General features: G+C 50.0%; 1 protein-coding gene across 3 annotated transcripts; it reads right to left on the bottom strand.

The window, feature by feature from the left end:
- Positions 1 to 655: 655 nt before the first annotated feature.
- On the bottom strand, positions 656 to 10,705 carry PRRG3 (proline rich and Gla domain 3). Of its 3 annotated transcripts, none has more exons than XM_045994475.1 (4): positions 10,628 to 10,705; positions 7,383 to 7,421; positions 6,396 to 6,556; positions 656 to 6,038 (listed from the first exon to the last, which is right to left on the bottom strand). In XM_045994475.1, exons 2-4 carry the CDS (start codon positions 7,387 to 7,389, stop codon positions 5,511 to 5,513), a joined length of 696 nt encoding a protein of 231 aa, XP_045850431.1. In that variant the 5' UTR covers positions 7,390 to 7,421; positions 10,628 to 10,705; the 3' UTR covers positions 656 to 5,510. The 3 variants fall into 3 exon arrangements, with proteins under 3 accessions (XP_045850431.1, XP_045850432.1, XP_045850433.1); XM_045994476.1 differs by lacking the exon at positions 10,628 to 10,705 and adding an exon at positions 9,814 to 9,876; XM_045994477.1 differs by lacking the exons at positions 7,383 to 7,421; positions 10,628 to 10,705 and adding an exon at positions 6,975 to 7,075.
- Between the last annotated feature and the right edge of the window lie 10,846 nt (positions 10,706 to 21,551).

The raw sequence follows: 21,551 nt of genomic DNA, 5'->3' as shown, positions 1-21,551 counted from the left end.
ATCCTCGAAGGAGGCCCTAAGATTCACTGTCATTTTCTCATCACTTCCATAGCTTTTCTTATTAAAGTGTGAATTATTTTCATTACTGGGGATTGGCCCAACTTATACTGGCAATGTCCCACAGCCATATCTCACCCCACACCAACAGGTGGGAGTGTTTGGAGCTAAGACTACACTTCCACGAAGGGGAAGCTAGGGCATCCTTGCCCTCTGAATGGTCTCTGACTTTTGCCATCATCTGAATTTGGGAAACAGAGCCAGGGCAAAGCCTGAGTTTTAAATTCTACCTTCACAGGAACAGAAAAATTTCTCCCTCCCACCCCTCCCCCAGTCTGAAACAGAGCAAGGCATCCTTTTAGCAAGAGACAGCTCTGTTAGTAACCAGGGATCAGGTGACAGGGAAGTTGCTAACTTGATTTGTGACAGACTTTACTAACCGCATCCCTGGGGGATGGGTCAGGAGATCGTCTTACACACATGAGGACAATCTTTAGGACCCAGGACTTCTCTACTTCCTGCTTCTAAACTGGTTTGGTCTGTTTCCTTATCTACAGTCAGACTTTTGGGAGAAACAAGTTTGGCCCACAACCATCCATTCCCCTGTGAAAGTTTGGGAGTCGGCATGAATCCAAGATTGATGAGGAGAAGACACAAGTGAATGCCATGTGCTCTTTATTATTATTAATTATCTTCTGGTACAGAAAGAGACGAAATTTAACAGCTAAACGCAACAATTATAAAAAGAGAGAGAGAGAATCAGAAGCAAGTGTGTTGCTTGCTCCCAGGCTCCAGCGAAATTCCGACATACTACTGAATGCACAGATTTCCCAGCTGACATGGGTCAACACATGAATACAAGCACAGTTTAAAGTGGTACAAAAATGAATCCATTTCACAGTAATCATGTCTATAAGCTCAGTTGCACATATCAGGGCTTCCGCTGTCACAAATTCACAATCACAGAGTGAAATAGCAGGTGTGTTCAGGCCTGGGAAAGTGGCATCCGGAAGGGGAGACAGATTGGGAGGCAAAAGCAGCTGTGGGATTTGTTCCAATCTTGAATATCTGTATTAATGCTCAGGCTGGGGGAGGGGGAAGGGCAGGCACTGTTCAACGGTCAGATGTCTCAGGACAGCGGAACAACTGTTGAGGCAATGATCCCGAGGGGATGTGCTATTTGGATATCCTTGTCAGAGAAATTCTTGCTGGAGAGAGACTCACTGCCCACAGCCTGTGAAAGGAAAAGCTCCCTACGTTTAACATTTGGGGGCAAATGATGGGAGTGGCCAGTGTGATAGCAAAACATCTGCCTTACAGAATATTTAGCAAGATACACAGTTACGTTACTTTAAATTACAGGTTGGGGGAATGACAAGCGGCAGCACCCACCCTTCTCACAATGGAGAGAGACCAAGAAACCATCCTACACAGAAAGAGCCTTACACACGAGAATTGCTGAACCCCAAAGCTGAAGGCACGGTGAAGGGATCCCTGATATCGTGAGCCTTTTATTTGAAAAAGGTGCTCATTTTAACTAGATCCCTCTTACACATAGGACTCCGAAAATTGACTAAAGAGAAGACTATTTCAAATTTTTCTACAGAGCAAGAATGGCAGATACCATGAATTATCTTAAGTTGTGATTTTCTGTAAGTTCTGAATCAGTGGGCTTCAAATTAATAGGCTTTTACCATAGTTGCAGGCAGTCTGATTACAGTACTTCGAAATTAGCTAATTATACTGATTAGTATGAGCAGAGTTCAGTGGGGAGGATGTGCTTGTTTCTGAATCGGCACAAGCCTGAAATGGAGCTTCATTACTTGTCAAGCTGAAAAGATTTGCTGCCCAGCTCTCCATCTCAGCCTTGAACAGGAGAGCACATGCAAGACATAGCACACGGGCACACTCCCGGAAGCACAGAGTGTAGGTGAATAGGAGTCCCGCACCCCCCCCACCACCTTCCCCCACCCCAGACAAAAGAACAATCTAGAGGCAGTGTTGTTTTTTCCTTCTTCTCATGGGATACCATTTGGTTGTCAAAAGATCAATCCTCAGCCAGAGAGGAACCATCTGGCTCCAACTCCTTAACAAAAAGACTTTCCTGTCCCAAATTCCTCATATTCAGGCCACCAGAAAGGCCACATCCAACACACCGGGCAGATTCCTGTTTTCCCAAGCACCCTAAGGAATTCGCACTAATGGCAGTGGCATTCGCCAGCTGAAGAGGAGGCACCTGCGTGCCTCACCCTTTCTCTTGTGCTTTCGTCTTGAAAACCCCAGGCAATGGGGAGTGGCGTGTAAGGACAGGTTTGCGATTCTTGTTTTAAAAAGTCTTAATACAAAGTTTTTTAAAGCCTTTTCTCTTTTTTCTTAATGAAAAATATCTGAATAACTAGCCCCACCAGTCCCAAAGTCAATAGTCACACATTTTCCCACCAAAAAATAAAAAGTAAAAAGGCCCAGGAGTGCTCAGATCTCCTTCAGCTGTTGTTACCCACAGAACAGGAGCAGAGGCGGGGGACACCATGCCAAAAGGGCGCGTGAGTGGGGGTCCCACAGAGCGGAGGCCCGCAGGGTGGAGCTGCTTAGTCTTCTTCCAAAACTTTTTGTGAAGTTGGGGCAGAAGGCGGTGACTTTGTGGGGCTTGGATGATTAATCTCAGCTTCCTCCCTCAGGGCCCTGTGAAAAGGCTGTCCAGCCCCAGGAGGTGACATTCCTCCCTTCAGACCAGAGTCCTCCGGGTACAAATATAGCCACACACTGGCTACGGTTTCAGATAAGCATATGAGAAAAGGCAACGTGCACACGTCTACAGGCACGCATGCACGCAAGCACGCACATGTGCATACACACACACGCACACACGCACACACACACACACACACAAAGTCCAAAAACAACCAAAAGTGGCTACTATAGATTTAGCATCGTATCAAACCAACGACCACACAAAGACAGAATTTGAAAAGATATATACAGAGCATTCATAAAAACCAAATGTGCACCACGAGCAGTTATGACCGTTGTGTACTGTACAGTCTTTGTTTCAACAATGTACTGCAAAAACGTCCCAGAGACCACAGTGGCAATCCTACCTGGGAAAATCCTGCAAAGCAACTTAACAGAACACAGGCTCCTAGGAGCTGCCTGTGCGCTCTCCCTGCAGGCCCTTGCTCAGCGCCTGAAGGACGGAACACGTGCTGTCCTCCACCAGGCCAGGCTCCCGCTGCCCACCTCCTCCCATCCCCACCCAGCTTGGCAGGGAAGGGCTCAGCAGATGCCAAAGGCGGCGGGCATTAATTGGCACACTCCCTTTGGCTCTGGTCACCGGGGCCCACGCCTGGCTCTCTTCTCCCACGCTCCCAGGTCACACACAGGCACCTGCCTGAGGAAATGCTGGGAGGGAAGGGCTGGCCCCAGAGATTCGGGCTGCCCCAGGTCCTCCAACATGGCCAAACAGGAGTGACTGCAGCCTCTGTCGTGGAAAAAGCAAGGCCTTTCTAGGCCAAAACTAACTTTGTGGGGAAGGGCAGGAGTGTAGTGTTGGAGGCCCAGAGAGAAAGGGGAAGGAAAGGTGGAATGTACCTGGGCAGCACCTCTAGCATCAGGGAGCTCTCCGGGAATGAGGAGGGGCAGAGAGTGTCCGCTGACAGGAGACTGGTTCCCCGAGTTGAGACTCACCGTTAGAGTGACATGAGGGCCTCCACTAAGACTGGTCTCCTATAAGCTACACCTTTCTAGAAGAATCTTCCTAAGGACAAACTGCACTAGCTCCCTGGTGCTTCAAGAACTGCGCAGGCCTGGTAGGTAGAAGGAAGGATGGAAACCCCCAACTGCCAGGTCAAGTTGTCAAAGCTGGTGGTCTCGTTGGGATAAGAACACAAGTTTCCTAAACTTGAAACTTGTCCCAAGCAAGTCCTCAGGATGGGAGAGGCCTCCAGAAGTCATATGGGGCCTTGAGGCAGGGCTGCAGTCCAAGAATGAGGCCCGATGCCTGGCTTGGAGAGCTGTTTGGACAGAAAGAAGCTTGTCTTCTCAGTGGGTTTTAAACTGTTGCGGTTGCTGATAGACCCTGGCTGTGCACTCTTTTGGACCCCACAAAAATTTGCTACATTTTAAAAAGCACCACAGAGGAAAGGTAATTTGGCACTGAGGCCTAGAGGATGGACCTGTAGGGGTGAGGGGATGCGGTGTCGAGAGTCTTTTACATGGTCATGGTCAGTTAAAGGGCAGGTCACTTCTGCCCCACTGCTGTCCAAAGCCTCACTGAAATGCAGAGGTGGACAGCTTCTGGGCCACAGAAAGGGGTTACTAAAGATGGACCAGCACCTGGCAATAACACAGCAAAGCCTAAATGGGCCTTGGACCCCACATCACAGGCCTCCCCACCTCCCCTGCCAGGAAATCTTTAAAAAGGTACATTTTGGGATCTTTTCCCCAGGTGGCCACCATCATTAAGGAGAAATCAGTCATCTGAAGTTCAAGTTCAACTCAATGCACCTGCTCATGAAAAGGGAAGTTTCCTAAAAGTTCAAAGCCAGAAAGCACAGTGCTGAGGAGGCTAAGTTCATGAGTTTAAGTCATTCTATTGGCCAGTCAGCCTCAGTAGGAGAAAACTGCAGCTCTCGACCGCAGGGCGATGACTGAGCTCACTCCAGTGGGTAGCACTTTTAGCACAGCCAGTCCACATGTCTGGAAAGGCAAGGTCTTCAGAAGGCCAAGCACACTAGAACCAGAGTTAGCCTCCGGGATGGCCAAGTTCACAGAGTCCTCTCACTCAGCCTGGCAGCTAGGCCCTTTCCCCTCATCCTTCACGTACCCTGTCTTCCTTCCCGCTTGCTCTAAATATTCCTATTAGCCTGGTCAGGAGGGTGGGGATGGATGTTGGGGCAGGGGAGCATCACAGATCTGATTGTCGTCAGTCTGCTATGAGTGGCCCAGGTTCTATTATTTTGTTTTATTGGGCTGGTCATTTATTTATTTGATATTACTCTTTTTTGTTGTTTTTGTTCAGCCTTTGTCCCTGTCCTCAAAATGTAAGTAAGGACAGAAAGCACAGGACAGTTGAGGAAAAGGGGTTGCTGAAGGGCTAGCTTCTGCCTCTCATCTCTGTGGCCTAGGCTTCCAGACAAAGACAGGTCTCCAGCCAGTCACGTGGCCCTGGGGCCTGAGCCTACGGACATTCTGGCCACAATCAGCTCAGTGGGGTAATACCTTTGGCATAAGAGAAGCCAGTTCCTGATGGGAGGACAGGATGGTGGGAGCATGGGCGCTTCTGGAAGAGCTGGGCTCTCTAGCCTGTGGCTCTCCCCAGGGGCTTTGACGCATGCGTGTTCCCTACCCCTCCTCCACCTGTCTCTGACAACCGACTTCCTACAAATCCAGGGTTAGGAAATTATTTGGCAACAGGAGGCTAAGGCTGTTTTGTGTTGGCACAGTCTTTAAAAGGTTAAAAAGAAAATAGGAGACCCCTGAAGGAGGCTTTCAATCCGGACAGGACAGAAGTCCTACTACTTGTCCGAGCCAGGGTTGGTGGCCACTATCTCCTCATACTTTGGGGGTGGGTCACTATAAGAGACACTTGCCTCCTCACTGCTGCTCTCCTGGGGTGCGGTCACCTCCTCATAGGATGGGGGAGGAGTGGCACTGGATAGCCTGGATAGAGAGAGCTCAGGGAGGTAGAGGGTGCTCTCAAGACGGACCGTCGTTCTGCCCCCTCGACTGGGCCCCAGCACCACCTGCGGGTTGCTCCCTGTCTCGCGGTGCCCAGAGGACTCCCCCTGGCTATGCACAGTGCCCCGGTACACCATGACCCGGGGGAGGCTGTGCCCGGCGCGACTGGCTAGGTACCGGTTCTGAGCATACGAGGGGTGATGACGAGTGGCTTTCTGCAGCTGGCATCTCCAGATGATGAACAAGGCAATGACAATCAGCAATGCCACCCCTAGAAGGGGCACCACCACGTACATGGCATCTGAACTCTGTGCAGGGTCGCGGACTGAGTAGACTGCATTCGGGTACCCCTTCCAGAACTCCATCTACGAAAGAAGAAGGGCTGCTTACACTTGCATGCAAGACCTCATGTCCCGGCTGAACCTCGGACACCTGCAGCTCGTCTGGCATGTTAGGCAGGGCCTGTGGCCGCTCTCTCCACCCTGCCCCACCTGACTGGCCTCTCGGAGGCATCCAAGAGCCTGTGGGGAAATGCTCCCAAGTGAAGACGCCCCCAGAATCATGCAGCTGGGACTCTAAGGACATGTTGTCTGTCCTCCTACGGCCCAAGACTGGGCTGCCTTTCCTTTGTTGCTTCTGACTGGCCTGAGATACCAGGGCCTGCTCTTGTCATTCCTGAGGCTCCCCCTGCTCCCAGCAGCCAGCCCTGGGGCAGCACATGCCGTTTTCTCTTTGTCCTCGAACACCTCCTTGACTTCTTCGTAGCTGCAGACCTCCTCCATGCACTCGCGCTCGATGGTGCCCTGGCGCAGCTCCTCCAGGAATTCGTTGGCACGAGGGAACCGTTTCAGGACCGAATGGGCATTCTTGGCCTCCAGAAACACTGAGGAGAGAGTTGCACTGAAGCCTGGAATGGGCAGGCGCCCAGGGACGCCTTCAAAGCAGACTCAGCCCAGAATCAGGAGTACAATGAGGAAGGGAAGCAAGACAAAGCCGGCAGGCAGGACATGGCCCCAGATACGGCGAGGCCTTCCTAAAAGGGACTAAAGGGCTGACTTTCTCTGATAACACAACATACCTGCTTAGAATACCACAGACCTGACAGGCCTCGGGCCTCGGGTGTTTCGGAGGAAAATGGGATCCAACTGAGAGGGAAGGGCATGTTGCTGCAACCAATACCAAATCACCCCATTGGACTCTACAGGGTGGCATCCTTCCATCTGAATGGCCTCCTGGGTCGTCTTCACTAGCCCGGCCCCAGGCAATCTAGTACTACACAGAGCCTTCGGGTGCATTCAAACCTGAGAGTGCCTCTGGGAAGGGGGTAGCAGGATCCACGCGAAGAATCTAAGCTTCTGTATGTCCCGGAGTGCCAGCCATATCGACTTATTCCAAAGGGAGAACCCAGCTGCTGTCGAGACGCCCGGCATGGTACCATCCGTATGTCTCTGCAAACCTGAGCTAGTTTTCCTGTCAACAGCCCCTCGTAGGGCCCAGGCAGGCAGGGCTCTACCAAAAAGCAGGCGCCCTTTCCCACAGCCTGTCATATTAGTTCCTCTCATAGTGCATAGCGCCCGGGCAGGCGTACATCTCCAGGGACAACCTGGGGACAGGCAAGCCGGAAAGGACTTGAAAAGCGAGCGTGCACCTTTTCTGTGAGCCAGTGGGCCTGGCCCCTCACCCCTCGGCCCGGGGCCTGGCAAACTCACCTGCCATTGCTGCTCCCTCAGGTCCAGCGTCTCACTTGCCTGGCAAAGAAGAGAAGCAGAGTCACAATGAAATCACACCCTCTTGGCCCTGGGATGTGACCCCCACCCCCACTGGTCAAAGGTCAATGAGGCACATCACCCTCTGTGCCACTCACAGCTTCCCATCGTTGCCCGAGCTCCCTGAGGCCCAGCAGAGTCCAAAGCTAACCTGCCAGCTCTTTGCCCCATGAACAGATTCAGAGACTGTAGAAGACCGAAGGGTTGACTTTATTCTTTGGAAAAAAAAAAAAAAAAACCCTCCTACAGGCCAAGGTTTCTCATTCCTCACTTCCCGCAAAAACTCTTTGCGCTGTTGAGTCGGAAAGGAACTCAGAGAGAGGGAGAATTACGTGAGATCAAGCACATCAGCCATGACAGAGACAGAAGCCACTTTCTGGAACTCATCTTTCTCACAATGGCAAGTCCCAGACACCTCTAATGACAAACATGTTCCCTGAAAACGGGCAGCACCTGTTGGAGAAGCAGGTCCTGGCAAAGCTTAATGCGGCAACGGCAGGTGACCCGCCGCGTCTGCCTGCACCAGACAGGGCACCGAGGATCTCCGGAAACCGAGATGCTAACTCCATGCAAGTGTTGCCTCTAATGTGAGCTACAGTCCAGAAGCCTTGCTCCTGCTCAGGAATCATCCTGCCACTACGGAAGCTGTGGCCACAGCGCAGTGCTCTCCTCACCGCACACGCCCCCTCACACACGCATTCCAGTGCAATGCCCGAGCTGTCCACATCTGAGAGCAGTCACCTTGCTGCTCTGCTCCCCAAGAAAAAGCTCTGGTTTTGTGACTAACTGGATGCAAACACATGAATGGCATTGTGCCGCCCTTTTTGCCTAGGCTGCCAGGAAGTTCAATGTTGACATTGACCATCAAGCACGTATGCTTTTCCCTTGCAGCGTGGTACACACTTTTCTATTTCTGCGTTCAGAGCCTCATGTCTGCGTCAAATATACCTTCTGATCCTTCCCGCAAACAGGTAGGCTACAAATCATACATAAAATTATAGCTAAAGGAAAAATAGCCCATCTCACATCTGTCTATGAAAGCACTGTGTCAAGGGAGATTTTCTCTTTTGAACCCCACAATGATCCCACCCAAAACTATCTGAGTGAATCTGTCAACAGATGGGTCTACCATTGTAAGAAAAGTTGGCCCTCGATGTTTTAAGAATGAAGACGGACTGTTTAATCTCAAAATTCTGCTTCATTACTGATCTCTGGGGTTGTGGAGGGGAGGGGCAATGCCAGTCACGGGGTGTTCAGGGTTTGAAAAGAATGAGTAAAAGCTGGACTAATAAATGAAGATAGAAAAACGCACACTTCATTGCCTATCACAGAGAACTGCCGTGTTGTTTTTGTTTGTTTTTATGTAGAGAAATTACATAGCAGCTTACATATAGCCCCCTCTTGTCCCCAACACACCTGACTTTGGTGCATACACATCCACGCAGATCAGAGCCATGAATGCGTGCTCTCCTGACACCTGCCAAAGTTACTAGCTCATTTTTAAGCCTCAGACAAGCCAGGAACTCCCCCCAGACAGCTCACAGGGCACAGCCTACTCCGTTAATAATTCTGTAGCTGCTGCTGCTATGAGGCCGCCTCCCCCACCTTCCCCAAAATTTAGCGCCTGCTTCTTTCCCTATAAATACACCATCAATAGGGCGTTGCTATGGCAACAGTGAAGAAGCATGAGGGCTCCAGGACAGAGAATGCTGCTGCAGTCACGCATGTACGTGTCCCTCCTACCCCTGGTGGATACTGTAAGGCTGACTGTAGGCCAAGGAATTTTTAACCCACTCCCCCCAGGAACACAGCTGAATCCTGAAGGCCTGGAAAGGAAGGAAGGCAGGGACGGGCCACCACAAAGACCTTCCTTAACCCCAGCCTAGGCTGAAGCTTCCAAATCACAGCCCTCTGAAACACTGCTCCCAAAGCCCCTCGCATGGGCACAGGAGGCCTTCAGAGCACCGGGTGTCCCAAGACGTGGCCTCCAAATCCTAGCCCTTTCCATTCCCCTCACTCAGAACTGGTCGCCAGGAAAGGCTTCTGTGATCGCCAAAGCTCATGACTCATCACCCTACCCAGTGACATGGAACTCCCAAATTATGCTCCAGCTCAAACTCTGGGCCCTCCTTGTCCCCTTCCACTCATGCCAGCCCTTAAAGCGCCCGTCCTTGCCCACCGTCGCCCGCCAGCTGCACCCTGCCCAGGAACTCCAGCTTCTGACCCAGCCACACTCTTCTCCTGGGTCTGCTCAAGACCCCCAACGCACTGGCCCGGCCGAGCCCAACCCCAATAGTGCCGCACGCCCAGCTCAGTGGCCCTGGACACCGAACCATGCCCTCGGGGCTGGGGCGCCCAACCCAAACGGCCTCACCGTTCTCTGGGCCCAGGAGGCGGCCGCCCTGTTTGCGCACGCAGCCCGCCACCTCGCTGCGGTGCCTCTTCCAGCAGGGCCCCTGTCCCCGCCCACCTGCTCCCCTTCTGCCAAGCCCCCGGCCCAGCCCAGCCGTCTCCTCCCTCCCTCGCTCCCGGCCCGCCGCCCTCCCGCCGCCCCGGGGGCCCCCGTAGCCGGCCCGCCCAAGGCCAGGGCCGAGGTGCGCCTGGAGCTCCCGCCCCTCGCAGCCGGGCGCCCGGGCCCTGCCCGTTACCTCTGCACCCCCCTGCCCCTGCTCTCCTCTGGGGACTCCGCCGCTGCCTGCCCCCCACTCCCCGCTGTGCCGGGTCTGGCCTCGCGCCCCGCGCCTTGCGCGCCACCCTCGAGCGCCACGACCACCGTGCCCTGATCGCCAGGCCGCGATCGTCGTGCCGCACCGCGCGCCGGGCCGCCGGGCAGAGGGCAGGAGAGGGCTGGGGGCGAGAAGAGCGGGCCGAGGGGGAGGGAGGGCAGGCCGGCAAGCTGGGCCGGAGGGGCGGCGGCGCGCACCGAGCACCGCGCGCCCGCGCCCCACTCCAGCGGCGCCGCCCCTGCCCCCGCCCGTGCTGCCAGGGGGCGGGGCCTGGCCGGCGGGCCAGGGGAGCGCCAAGGACCCCCGGCCAAAAGCGCGGGCACCGTCGTGCCTCCGGGCACCAGCCCTCGGAAGCCTGGGCACCAAGGCGGGCTGGGGCAGCTGCGCCCAAGGCCCATGCGCCAGGGGCCCCGCGCAGCGCACCCGCTCCCCAACCCCCGACTGTCCCCGACCCAGGCTCACCTGTCATTGTGGCCAGCCCGCCCCCGAGTGCCAGCCGAGAAAAGAAGGGGCTCGGGCCAGCAGCCAGAGCCCACCTAGCCGGGCTCCAGCGGGCCCGCAGAAGGGCTGGGTTGAGGCTGCGTTCCGCCAATGACTGGGTGACCTTGGCTTCTTCACTTACCTCCCCCCAACCCTGCCCCAGGACGGCAGGCTTCTCTCCTGTCAAATCTGGCAAATGGGGAGAATCCTGCCTCCTTCGCGGGACTGCAGCGAAATAACGGAGGAAATGGGCTTGGGAAACTCTTAAGGCTCAGAAAGGGGAGAGGAAGGGGAGCGCGGGGGTGGGGGTGTGTGGCGGGGAGGGGGCTCGGGAGCCCGCGGTGTGGGAAGTTCGGCATGACAGAACCAGACGCTGGTAGATGACACTAGTCCAAGCAGAACCACGCGACGAGAGTGACTGCTAAGGGAAGGCAGGGCCGTTCTGGGGGAGCTCAGGCTCTGGGTCTGCCAAATGTTCCGAAGAAGAGTCGAGTGCATCCTACTGGGTTTTCCGGGTTCTTTTTGTTCCCTGAACCTCTGGAGCCCACCTTGCAACTGAAGTGGGTGCCTTTCCCACCCCTTTTCCCATTTTGATGTTTGCGGCAGGATGATCCTGAGAAGGCATACCCAGAACTACCCCCGCCCCCATTCCGCGCCAAGAAATACCAACTGCCCTGCCGCCAGGGTCGTGGAAAATAAGGGAGAAGGCCTCCATCACCTTGGGCCTCTTCCAGTCCAGTTCCCAGAGCTGAGCAGCCCCTCCACCCCTCCTTGTCCCTGCTCTACTTTCTCCTCCCCCTCCCCCAGGGCTTTGCCCTCCACCCCTGCTGCCTGTTCTGAGAGTCTTCTCTGAGGCTTTCACAGAAAGAAATCAAGATCCCTGGAGATAAGAACGGGGGTCCTTTGGGGCCCAAAGGGCTGTGTATGCTTTAGAGCCTCTCTCAGTTCAGGGGGAGAGAGGGTGGGCCCTGGTTGGTAGTTTGGTTCTCTTCAGAAACTTACTTCCTGGGTCTCCTAGTCCACCACCAATTTCCCATCCGGATCTTAACCGTGTCCACAGGCAACTTCACACAACTTGCAGTGTGTGAGGCCTGGGTCTGTGGCTTTGGCACTCTTGGCAGCACCCCCACCTAAGCTTCTAGTCCCCTCCCTGCCCCGAATGCCTTTCCTCCCACTATCAGCCTCTGTGCAGCCGCATTCATTCTTCCCACATAGCTCAAATGACATCTGTCCTCAGGTCTCGCAGGATTCCCCGCCCCAGCCCGCGCTGACTGCTCGGTTCTCAGCACTCTGTCTGCAGATGCCAAGGGTGGGAAGGGTGAAGAGCAGCCCCTCTGCAGCGCGCTGCCTGCTTCAGCTCCTGACAAGACCCGCATAGCAGTTGGGATCCTGAGCAAGAGATTTAACCTCTCCGCATCTCGTCTCAATTTCCTCATCTGTCCAAGGAGAATGATGAGCATAAGAGTTCCCTCAAAGGCGGTTGCTCACTTGAGCTGCACACTCACCTCCTCTACCTTGGGGCCAAGGACCTTGTCTCTTCATGTGTCCCTTGCATCCAACAGAGTCTCGTCCATGGCACACTCACCTCATGCTCACAGAGCTAAGGTAAGGAGCTGGAGTAAAGGTCTGTCTTCAGCTTACCACCAGGATGTTGTTCCCAATACACCAGAAGCTCTAGACACTGTTTCCTCCCTGTGGGGATCCCAAGTCTAGGCTTCCTCCAGGCCTTGGCTTCCTCATTAGTTTTTCTAATTCCCCCCCAGGAGGGTTCCCACATTCCAGGGACCAGCTTCGGGGGACTGAAGGCCTCCTTTTCCCCAACAACTGCTTTGAGATCTTGATCTGAACAGCCCCTGGTCTGTGCCAGGATGGGAAAAGCTTGGCCACTGGCTTATCCACCTTGGCTAGGCACCTGACAGACAGGTTAGTGCTCTCAAGGACTTTATTTTCTAACCAAATTACACCTCCCCCACTAATGGTGCAGTCCAGACCCTCATTATCTAAACCCTAGAGAGAGGCTCTGGTCTCCCTGTGAGACTTCACTCTCCTCCATCTCCATCACACCCAACGTGCACCCTTCTCTTCCTTGCTACCAAGAGGTGTTTGCTATCTCAACAAACACACCTGGCCCACATCAAAATCACGTATGTAGGACACTAAGGATTGTGGGAGGACCCACCTCCAAAAGAGTGTACAGTACAGTTGTTAATAACAATAAAAGATGGCAAAAGGCAGACCATATTTTATTAAAAATTCCCCATGCATTGCAAGAGAAAAGACCTTTTTTTTTTACCCAAACTTGTCCTGACTTCTAACCTATCTCCATTCCTGATCCATATCCCATCAGGCAGGACCAGTTTTATGAGTGTGTTCCCTACGCTTGGTTTAAGGCTCTGCTATCTCCATCTTGAAATTATTAATTCTTAATACTTTTTGAACAAGAGACCTGTATTTTCATTTTGCACCAAGACCCACAAAGTATGCAGGCAATCTCACCTATTCTCAACATTCTCAATCCTATTCCAGCGTCTCAACCACCCCACTGCTATTCTGATTTCCTCCCCTCCCTTCTGCAAGCCTTGGCCAATCCTTCCTTTCCTCACCTCTCAACTGCACTGATTCCATCATCTTCTGCCCCATGGCCTCTCCCCAACCGCATCCTTATGTCTCATCTATTGGCTGAGACAAGTACACTCTTCCAGGGTCATTCACTCTTGGCACCTCATTCCCTACCCAACCCTCATCCATCCCAGAATTGAATCCTTCTATGAACTCTACTGCCCCCTACTCCTTTATATCCTCACCAAGCCTCACCTCTCCCTGAGCCTAAACACTGATCCTTACCCCATAGGAGACTCAGTGCATCTTTGCAGATGGAATAACCAATCAAGCAAGTACAGGGGCTGAATTGTGCCTCCCCAATTCACATGCTGAAGTCCTAACCCCCTTACTTCAGAATGTGACTGTATTTGGAGACAGAGTCTTTACAAAGGTCATTAAGTTAAAGTGGGGTTATTAAGGTGGGCCCCACTCCAATTTGTCTGATGCCCATGTGAGAAGAGGAGAATACGGCACAGGCACACAGCAAAAGGCACGTGAAGCATGTGAAGACACAGGTAGAAGGCAGCCATCTACACGCCAAGGAGAGGGGCCTCTGGATAAACCAATTCTGATGACACTTTGATCGCAGATTTCTGGCCTCCAGAATTGTGTGAAAATAAATTGCTGTTGCTTAAGCCAGTCTGTGGTACTTCGTCAGGGCAGGATGAGCAAACAAAGACATCAAAAATTTATTTATTTATTTATATTTATTTATGTGCCAGGAAGTATTCTAGGACTTGGGATTACAGGAGCCAATAAAATAAACAAAAGTGCCTACCATCATGAAGTTTAGACAAAAAAAAAAAAAGTCAAAGATACAAGATGTTGGGTAATGACTAGTGTTGTGGAGAAGAATGAAACAGAGAAGGGTCCTTGAGGTGCAGAGAATTACTGTTTCATTCAGGAGGCTGTTGTGCTGAAGTGGAGGGACTGAGAGAGGAGGACAGTGGGGATGAGGTCAGGAAGGTCACAACAGAAGGTGGTGAGAGATCATGCAGGGCCTTGCGTCCCATTGCGAGGACTTTGGCTGATAAAGTGATGTGGGGACACATTGAGGGGTACCATGATCTATTCTTATACAAGTGATCAATGGAGCGCCTTCCTGAGAACAGATTAAAGAGAGAGAAGAGTGGAAGCAGGGAGACTATTTTGGGACTCTTTGAAATAATCCAGGTGAGAGATAATGGTCTTTTACACTAGGTGGTGCAGTGAAGCACTGAGACGCAGGCAGATTCTGGGTAGGTTTTGATGACAGATTGGTATTGGGCTACCGCAGAAAGACAGGAGTCAAGGACAGCTCTCAGGGTTTTAGCCAGAGGAATGGGAAGGATGGAGGTACATTAATAGAATTGAGGAAGACAGTGATGAAGTCAGTTGCATAGAGGAGAGTGGAGTTCAGGGAAACTAGCAGGACTGGAGAATGAGAAGCGGTATTAAAAGTCATGAGACTGGATGAGGTCAACTACGGAGTGAGTATAGAAAAAACAAAGCAACCCATGAACTGAGCCCTGGGTAGCCCAACATTTAGAGGTAGGACAGATGAAAAAGAACCAGCAAATGAGACTGGGAAAGAATGAGCAACAAGGTGTAGGCAAACAGTGAAGAAAGTGGATCAAGAAGGAGTAATTGGCTAATTCTTCAAATCCTACCAACTGAACTAGAAAAAGGACAAAGAATTGACCACGGGGTTTAACAATGTGGAGGTCACTGGCGGCCTTCCAGAGCAATTTCCATGGAGATGTGGGGGGCTACATGTGGATCAGAGTCAGGAAAGAGAAATTGGAAATAGTGAGTGCTGACTAAGGACTCTTTCGAAATGTTCAGCTGTAAAGGAGAGCGGAGACCTAGGAGAATGATGGTTATAGGAATATGAGGGAACAAGATAGAAGTATTGTTTTAATGTGGGAGCAATTACAGCAGGGAACATGTTTGTGTGCCAGTTAAGAATGAAAAAAGTGATGGGGCGCCTGGGTGGCTCAGTGGTTTAAGCTGCTGCCTTCGGCTCAGGTCATGATCCCAGGGTCCTGGGATCGAGTCCCGCATTGGGCTCTCTGCTCGGCAGGGAGCCTGCTTCCCTCTCACTCTCTCTGCCTGCCTCTCTGCCTACTTGTGATCTCTCTCTATCAAATAAATAAATAAAATCTTTAAAAAAAAAAGAAGAATGAAAAAAGTGATGATGCAGGGAGGAGGGAGAGGTGGTGTTAGAGTTTGGAGCAGGTTCCTTCTAGTGGATTCTCTTTTCTCAGCAACACAGGAGGTCAGGCCATGGCTGGGAGTGGGGGTGGGAGAGGAGTATTGGTCGTTTAAGGAGACAAGGCTTAAAACAGTGTTCTGGGAGACAGGAAGGCTGGGTGCTCTATGGAAATGTAGCATGATTGCTAGGCTGCAGTAAGGGCCCACTTGAAGTTTAATGGCCATTAATTTAAAGTGAAATTACTCAGCGTGTCTCGCTGGTTTTCACCAGACATGTTCAATCTCAGGAACGCAGACCCAGAGTAGGTAGAAAGTTGGATTTTATCAACCCTGAATTTTCCTACATGAGTACAAAGAAATGACAGAGAGACACAGGAGTTTTGCATGGTTCTAGGGAGAAATGAGGATGATTGGTCATGGATTAATGGGCAAAGAGAGAAGTAAGGATAGAGTCGGTGTTTGGTGAAGTGAGAAAAACAGCAGAATTGTTTGTTGAAGGGTCCTGGTAGCAGTCAAAGGATTGCTGGAGTTCTTGTAGTTCTAAAAGGAAGAAGCTGGTTTTCAAATTTGGGGATATAATAGAGATTGTGGAGATGTGGTGGTGAGAGATAATGGCAAGATCTTAGGATATGACCACAGGAGTAAGGGGGAGGGAAAGAGTATCAGGGAAGAGCAGGTCAAGAGACTGGGAGACCAGGGGTTTGAACCATTTCTGTGGCTACTGACATCACCAAGAATGTACACATTTAGCCACGTCTTATACCAGACTCCTTGAAGCTTTATCTCCTCCCCAATCCCTTATTCCATTATTTGTCTTTAGCATCAACCTGAGGGGCACCCCATTCCTGAGACTCACCAGTTTCCAGAACCTCCTTCCTCTCTCAACTTCACTTCCTCTGAAGGTCACCCCACCACTGAGCTTACACCCTAGCAAGTGCCACACCCCATGTCTCAATCCACCATAAGTTCCCTGAATCTTGCCCCTGAACATTTAATTGGGCACCTACTATATGCCAAGTGATATGCCTGGTGCTGGTGACAGAAAGGTGAATCAAACAGACCAATGTCTTCTCTGCTTCTATTCTGGTCAGTGAAAAGAGACAGTAAACTAACAAACATGGAGGATACCTAAGAAAGCAGTTGGCAGAAGTACAATGGAGGACACCAAAGCTGGGAAGGGGGATAGGGGACATCGGGTCATCCTGATTCTAACCGGTTCCTGGAGCCTCCCAGTGCATGGGCTGCACAAGCCAGGCCAGTGCATGGTGACAATTTGTAGCTTCATTTATGCTCCCAGAGTCTCCCCACTTCAACCCTAGCACTGACCCTCACCTCACCTTCTCCTTGGGCTTGACCTCCAGATCAGCCCCCAGTGACATTCCTGCTTCTCATCTGTTCCTCAGCCATTAACTGAGCTTCACCATCAAGCTTCCTCTATCTGCTCCCTCAGCTTCATGTTGCCCAGAGGCTTACTTCCTCCACAAAGCTCCCCCAGCCCTGACCATCTCTCCTACACAAAAACTCTGTGTGTCTGTCCCTCAGCCCCACCCCATCTTGGACCCAGACCCCTTCTGGTTCTAGGTCTATTCCCGAGCATCAATACCTTCTCCCTTACTCCTATTCCAGCTCCTATTCTGGCTCTGACTATGTGAGAGCAGCTTCTGAAGGACAGCTGAGGAAGAGCCCAAGGCTGGAGGCTAGACTTTCCCTAAAGAGGAAGAGAGAGTTCCTTCAGAATCCCTGGCCCCTCTGCCTTGGCAGTGGAATTCTCTCCCTTTCCCTGGGCAGTCATCGTCCCTTTGGCCACCTGCCCTGATACGAGGGTGGAGGAACCTCTAGACCAGTATTTCTCAAAGACTTTGCTGCATAGGACTGGGGAACCAAAGACAGGTGTGCGTGGCCATCATCTAGCTCATCACAACCACACATCCCTACTGTCCCAACATACACACACACACATACCCTCCTCCGGAAAAAGATGCTTAAGCAGACAAGCAACCTCAGTCCTGCATTTTGTTTTCCCTACTGCCACCTCCTGGACACAGTGGACACTGTAGCCACCACCAGGGCCCCCCACAGGTCCATTCCTTTCCTGTGTCAGTCTTGTCTGGATCCCGTTATCACAGGAGTTCCATCAACCATGCTGGAGGGCTCCCACCTGCAATCCAAATACATCCCTTGTCCCTGACTCTTCTGTTTGGGGGGTGGGAAGCCAGAATCATGCTGGTGCTCAAAAGAGGACTGAGCTTCCCAGAGCCATTGACTGACTGGAAGGCTCACCAAGCAGCAGAGTTACCAGCCACCAGCCTCGGTCTTTGAGGGCAGACACTTAAGGGAAAGGATGCTAATGGAAGGTATGAGGTACCCAATGACAAGTGTGGTGGTCAGAAGGTACAGGGCTCTAGCTACAGGCCTCATTGCTATTCCAGGAACATCACGAACTCATCCCCACCTCAGGATGTTTGCACTTGTTCATTGAGCACTCACTATGCACAGGTATGTTCTAGAGGCTGGGGGCCACAGCATCCAAGTCAACTGAAGCCTTTGTCCGCAGGGACAGTGCAGTAGGGATGACAGATGACACATTAACAAATAAGCACAATGTAGACGTTTCATCAAGTCTGAGATGGCATCAGTTGCATGACCTAACAAGAGAGGACGACGGGGGAAAGTCCCAGCACTGACCTAACACTTGCCTGCATCCGGTAAGTGCTGGGACTTTCTCCCGTGGCCCTCTCCACCTTTCGGCGACAGTGCCAACTACACCAGTGCCTTGCTGAAGTATGGAATTGGCTCCTCAGTGCCAGAGCGCCCGCCTTATGTGCTGCCTGTCACCAGATCCTTGTGGAACGTGAGGCGGGGAGCTCCGTGTGGAGGAGACCACTCCCCTCTGCTCCCCGCTTCTAGTTACTTCCCAGCCCTGGGGTGCTTTCCTTCAGAGCACCTGCCACTCCCTGCCATTTTTCTGATTCATCTGTGTTTCCTTGCAGCGGGTTTGCCTCCCAGACCTGTTTGTAATTTGGACTCCTTCCCCCTTTTCTAATCTTGTTTCCCACCACCACACAGCCCAAGAATTGTATATTTTTTTTCAATTCTGATCATAAAAAAAGTAATATGCTCCCATTGTGGCAATTTTAGAAATCCCACCAGCCAGTAAAGCCATTATTAAAATTTGTATATATTGCCTTCCTGTTTTTCATTCCACAAATCTGATTTTACATCATTTAGTTCACACGATGTAAAGACTTTTTTAATTTCCTTTGTTTTTATCAAATTATGAAAGTCATAGCATGCACATTATTAAAATATTAAGACAAAACATCCATACATAAACCAAAAGGTTGAAATCACCCCTAATCACACCACCTGGTGAGAATCACGTTAGTAATTAGTAATTGGGGTCTATCCTTCTGATATTTTCTTCTACGTAGGTATTTTCTCTCACATACACACAAAGGGATGGTGAGTTTTTTCCCCTTCAGCAAGGCCTCGCGATCCCATGGGTGTCTCTCCCTGGCAGGGCAACAACGACTTCTCTCGGGCTTCCTATTCCTAGTTTCCGTTGTAAACAATGCTGTCGCTGGTACACACATCTGAGGCATTGGACCATTTTCTCCCTTTGCTATCTCATGCTTGAAACGGCCTTCTCCGCCCCCAACATTTAAAACGTTTATTGTTTTCACTGTACATATTTATGTTTTCATTAGTTAACGTAAGTTTTTTAAAGATTTGATTTCTTTATTTCAGAGAGGGAGCGCGCCTCGTGACACAGCGGGGTAAGGGAGGAGTGAGAGGGAGAAGCAGGCTCCCCACCGAGCCCGGAGCCCGATGCAGGACTCGATCCCAGGACCCTGGGATCATGACCTGAGCTGAAGGCAGAGGCTTAACCCACTGAGCCACCCAGGTGCCCCAACATGTAAATTTTTCATCTGTTCAGAATTGAATTTGGTTTAAGATTTAAACTAGGGTTTAAGCTGTATTTTTCTGTTTAATATTTGAGGAACACCATCATTTCTCCAGCAGCACTGGAGAGAAGACAAGGCTTATGGGGCTTGGGCCTCTGCCATATCCACTAACTGTCCCTTGCCCTGCATTTCTTTCATATGAACTATTTCCTGAGGCTTCATGAGTCCTCCCCGGACAGTCCTTCCTGACCCCGCCAAAGACTCACCTGTAAACAACTCTGAAGTCTCAGCTATGACACAGGGAAGCACCAGTCCTTCTGTATTGTTGGCTCTGTTTCTGGTCTAGTCCATTCATCTTCTTAGTCCAGTCACACACAGTGAAGTTCTAACGCGCAGGCAATACACAGTGGGTCAAGTACCCTCTCACCTATTGCCCCCAGTCAATTCTATTTCTTTCCTCCCAAATTTCATTATTGCTTATTTGCTCCGCCATCTAGACTCAGGAATAGTTTCATCAAGTTACGAAAGAAAAATAACACCTTTGTTATCTTGCTTATAATTGCTTTACATGTATGGATTAAATTTAGGGAGAACTGATACCTTTACAATGCAATTTCTTTCAGTCAAGCTTTTGGTATTTCTCAGGGTCCCTGGCTGGCTCAGCCAGTGAGCATGTGACTCATGATCTCAGGATCAGGAGTTCAAGCCCAAGGTTGAGGGTATAGATTACTGAAAAACAAACAGAAAAAAACAAGGTCTTGGTATTTCTCTTTATTTTCCTAAGTCTTGTGTGATGTCCCTCAGTAAGGTTGTCTACCTTTTTTCTTATTTATTCTTATAGGTTCTGCATATTTTTAAACATTTTTGTATAATATATATATAAACTATATATAATATATATATAAACTATATTATAAACACATTTATATATGTGTATGATTTATAATTTATATATATAAACCACACATGAAGCATTTAAAAATATGCATATATGTTATACATTATGTATTATAAGTATTCTATTATACATGGCATACATTATATATTTATATATTATATAACATACATATACTTCTTGCAGTTGCAAGTTGGATCTTTTTTTCTGTCTGCTTATTGTTGGCTTATGAGAAAGGTGCTGGGTTTTGTAAAAGTTATCCTGTATTTATCTGCCTTGTTAAAAACATTTCTTACTTTTATAAGTAGACAATCATAGAATTTGCAAATAATGATAAATGTGTCTTTTCCTTTCCAATATGCATGCCATTTGTTTCTTGTTCTGTTCCTACTGCAATGTCCTGTCCTTGGCTTTGATGGCAATGTCTCAGACTCAGGATGCATAACAACATTTTATCTACGGTTGGTTCAGATACATTTAAAGTATCATGTTGATGAAGAACTCCTTTATTCTGAGTTCACTACTTGTTATTTTAATCAGGAGTAGAATTGAATGTGATTAAATAACTTTTGTTTATTTGCAGTATTTTTTTAACAACAGTATTTTTAAATATTTTTAAATGTTCCTAACAATTCCTCAGGTAACTGGAGGCTTAGGTTTCTGTTTCTCACTATTGTAAATGATGCTGTGTATGGAAAAAAAATTTTTTAAATAAATATGCTGTTATTGCTCTTCTCCTCCTCCTCCTCCTCCTCCTTCTCGTTATCTTTCTTCTCCTCTCCTTCTCCTCCTTCTTTACATAAACAGGAAGACAAGCGACTGACCAAGATTACCAAACAGCACTTATGTGTATTGGACGGGGCTGGGGTTTCAAGTGTGAAAGTGACCTTTCGGGTTCACCTGTACCTGAATTAGTTGGGGGGCATCTCCAGCAGTTACATTTGAGTGAAGTTTTACAGAGTAGTCTAGTCCTTTCAGAGTTCTATTCATTTTTCAGCTTAATCCAACTCAATGAATAACCACTGAATTCTTGTAAATCAAGGGTGATATGGATTACAGAGAGTCTACCCAGCTCTGCATTCACCATGTCCTCATGTAAGTGAGAACTTCTTAAAAGTAGTACGGTGATTCCCTAGCAATAAAAGTCCTTGTTACAGAATATGAACCTTGAAAGGGTTTGACCCTGAAGAGCTGAGTTGTTATACAAGACTGTAACAAATCCCAGTGCAGAAAGGTGTTTTCAGCTCACCCTTTCCAGCAAGAAACTGTAACTCAATTTTTTGGTAAAAATTATTTAAATATTTCATTGTTT

Source organism: Meles meles, chromosome X (genome assembly GCF_922984935.1).
Source record: "Meles meles chromosome X, mMelMel3.1 paternal haplotype, whole genome shotgun sequence".
NCBI classification, from domain to species: domain Eukaryota; kingdom Metazoa; phylum Chordata; class Mammalia; order Carnivora; family Mustelidae; genus Meles; species Meles meles.
Note: the sequence above shows the minus strand (reverse complement) of the source record. Positions and strands in the feature narration are given on the sequence as shown.

What these genes read in the sequence shown, in the direction of transcription:
- PRRG3 (XM_045994475.1), bottom strand. An exon ending in TCGAGGACAAAGAGAAAACG is followed by an intron (nt 6,039 to 6,395) that starts GCATGTGCTGCC and finishes CTTCTTTCGTAG; the next exon opens with ATGGAGTTCTGGAAGGGGTA.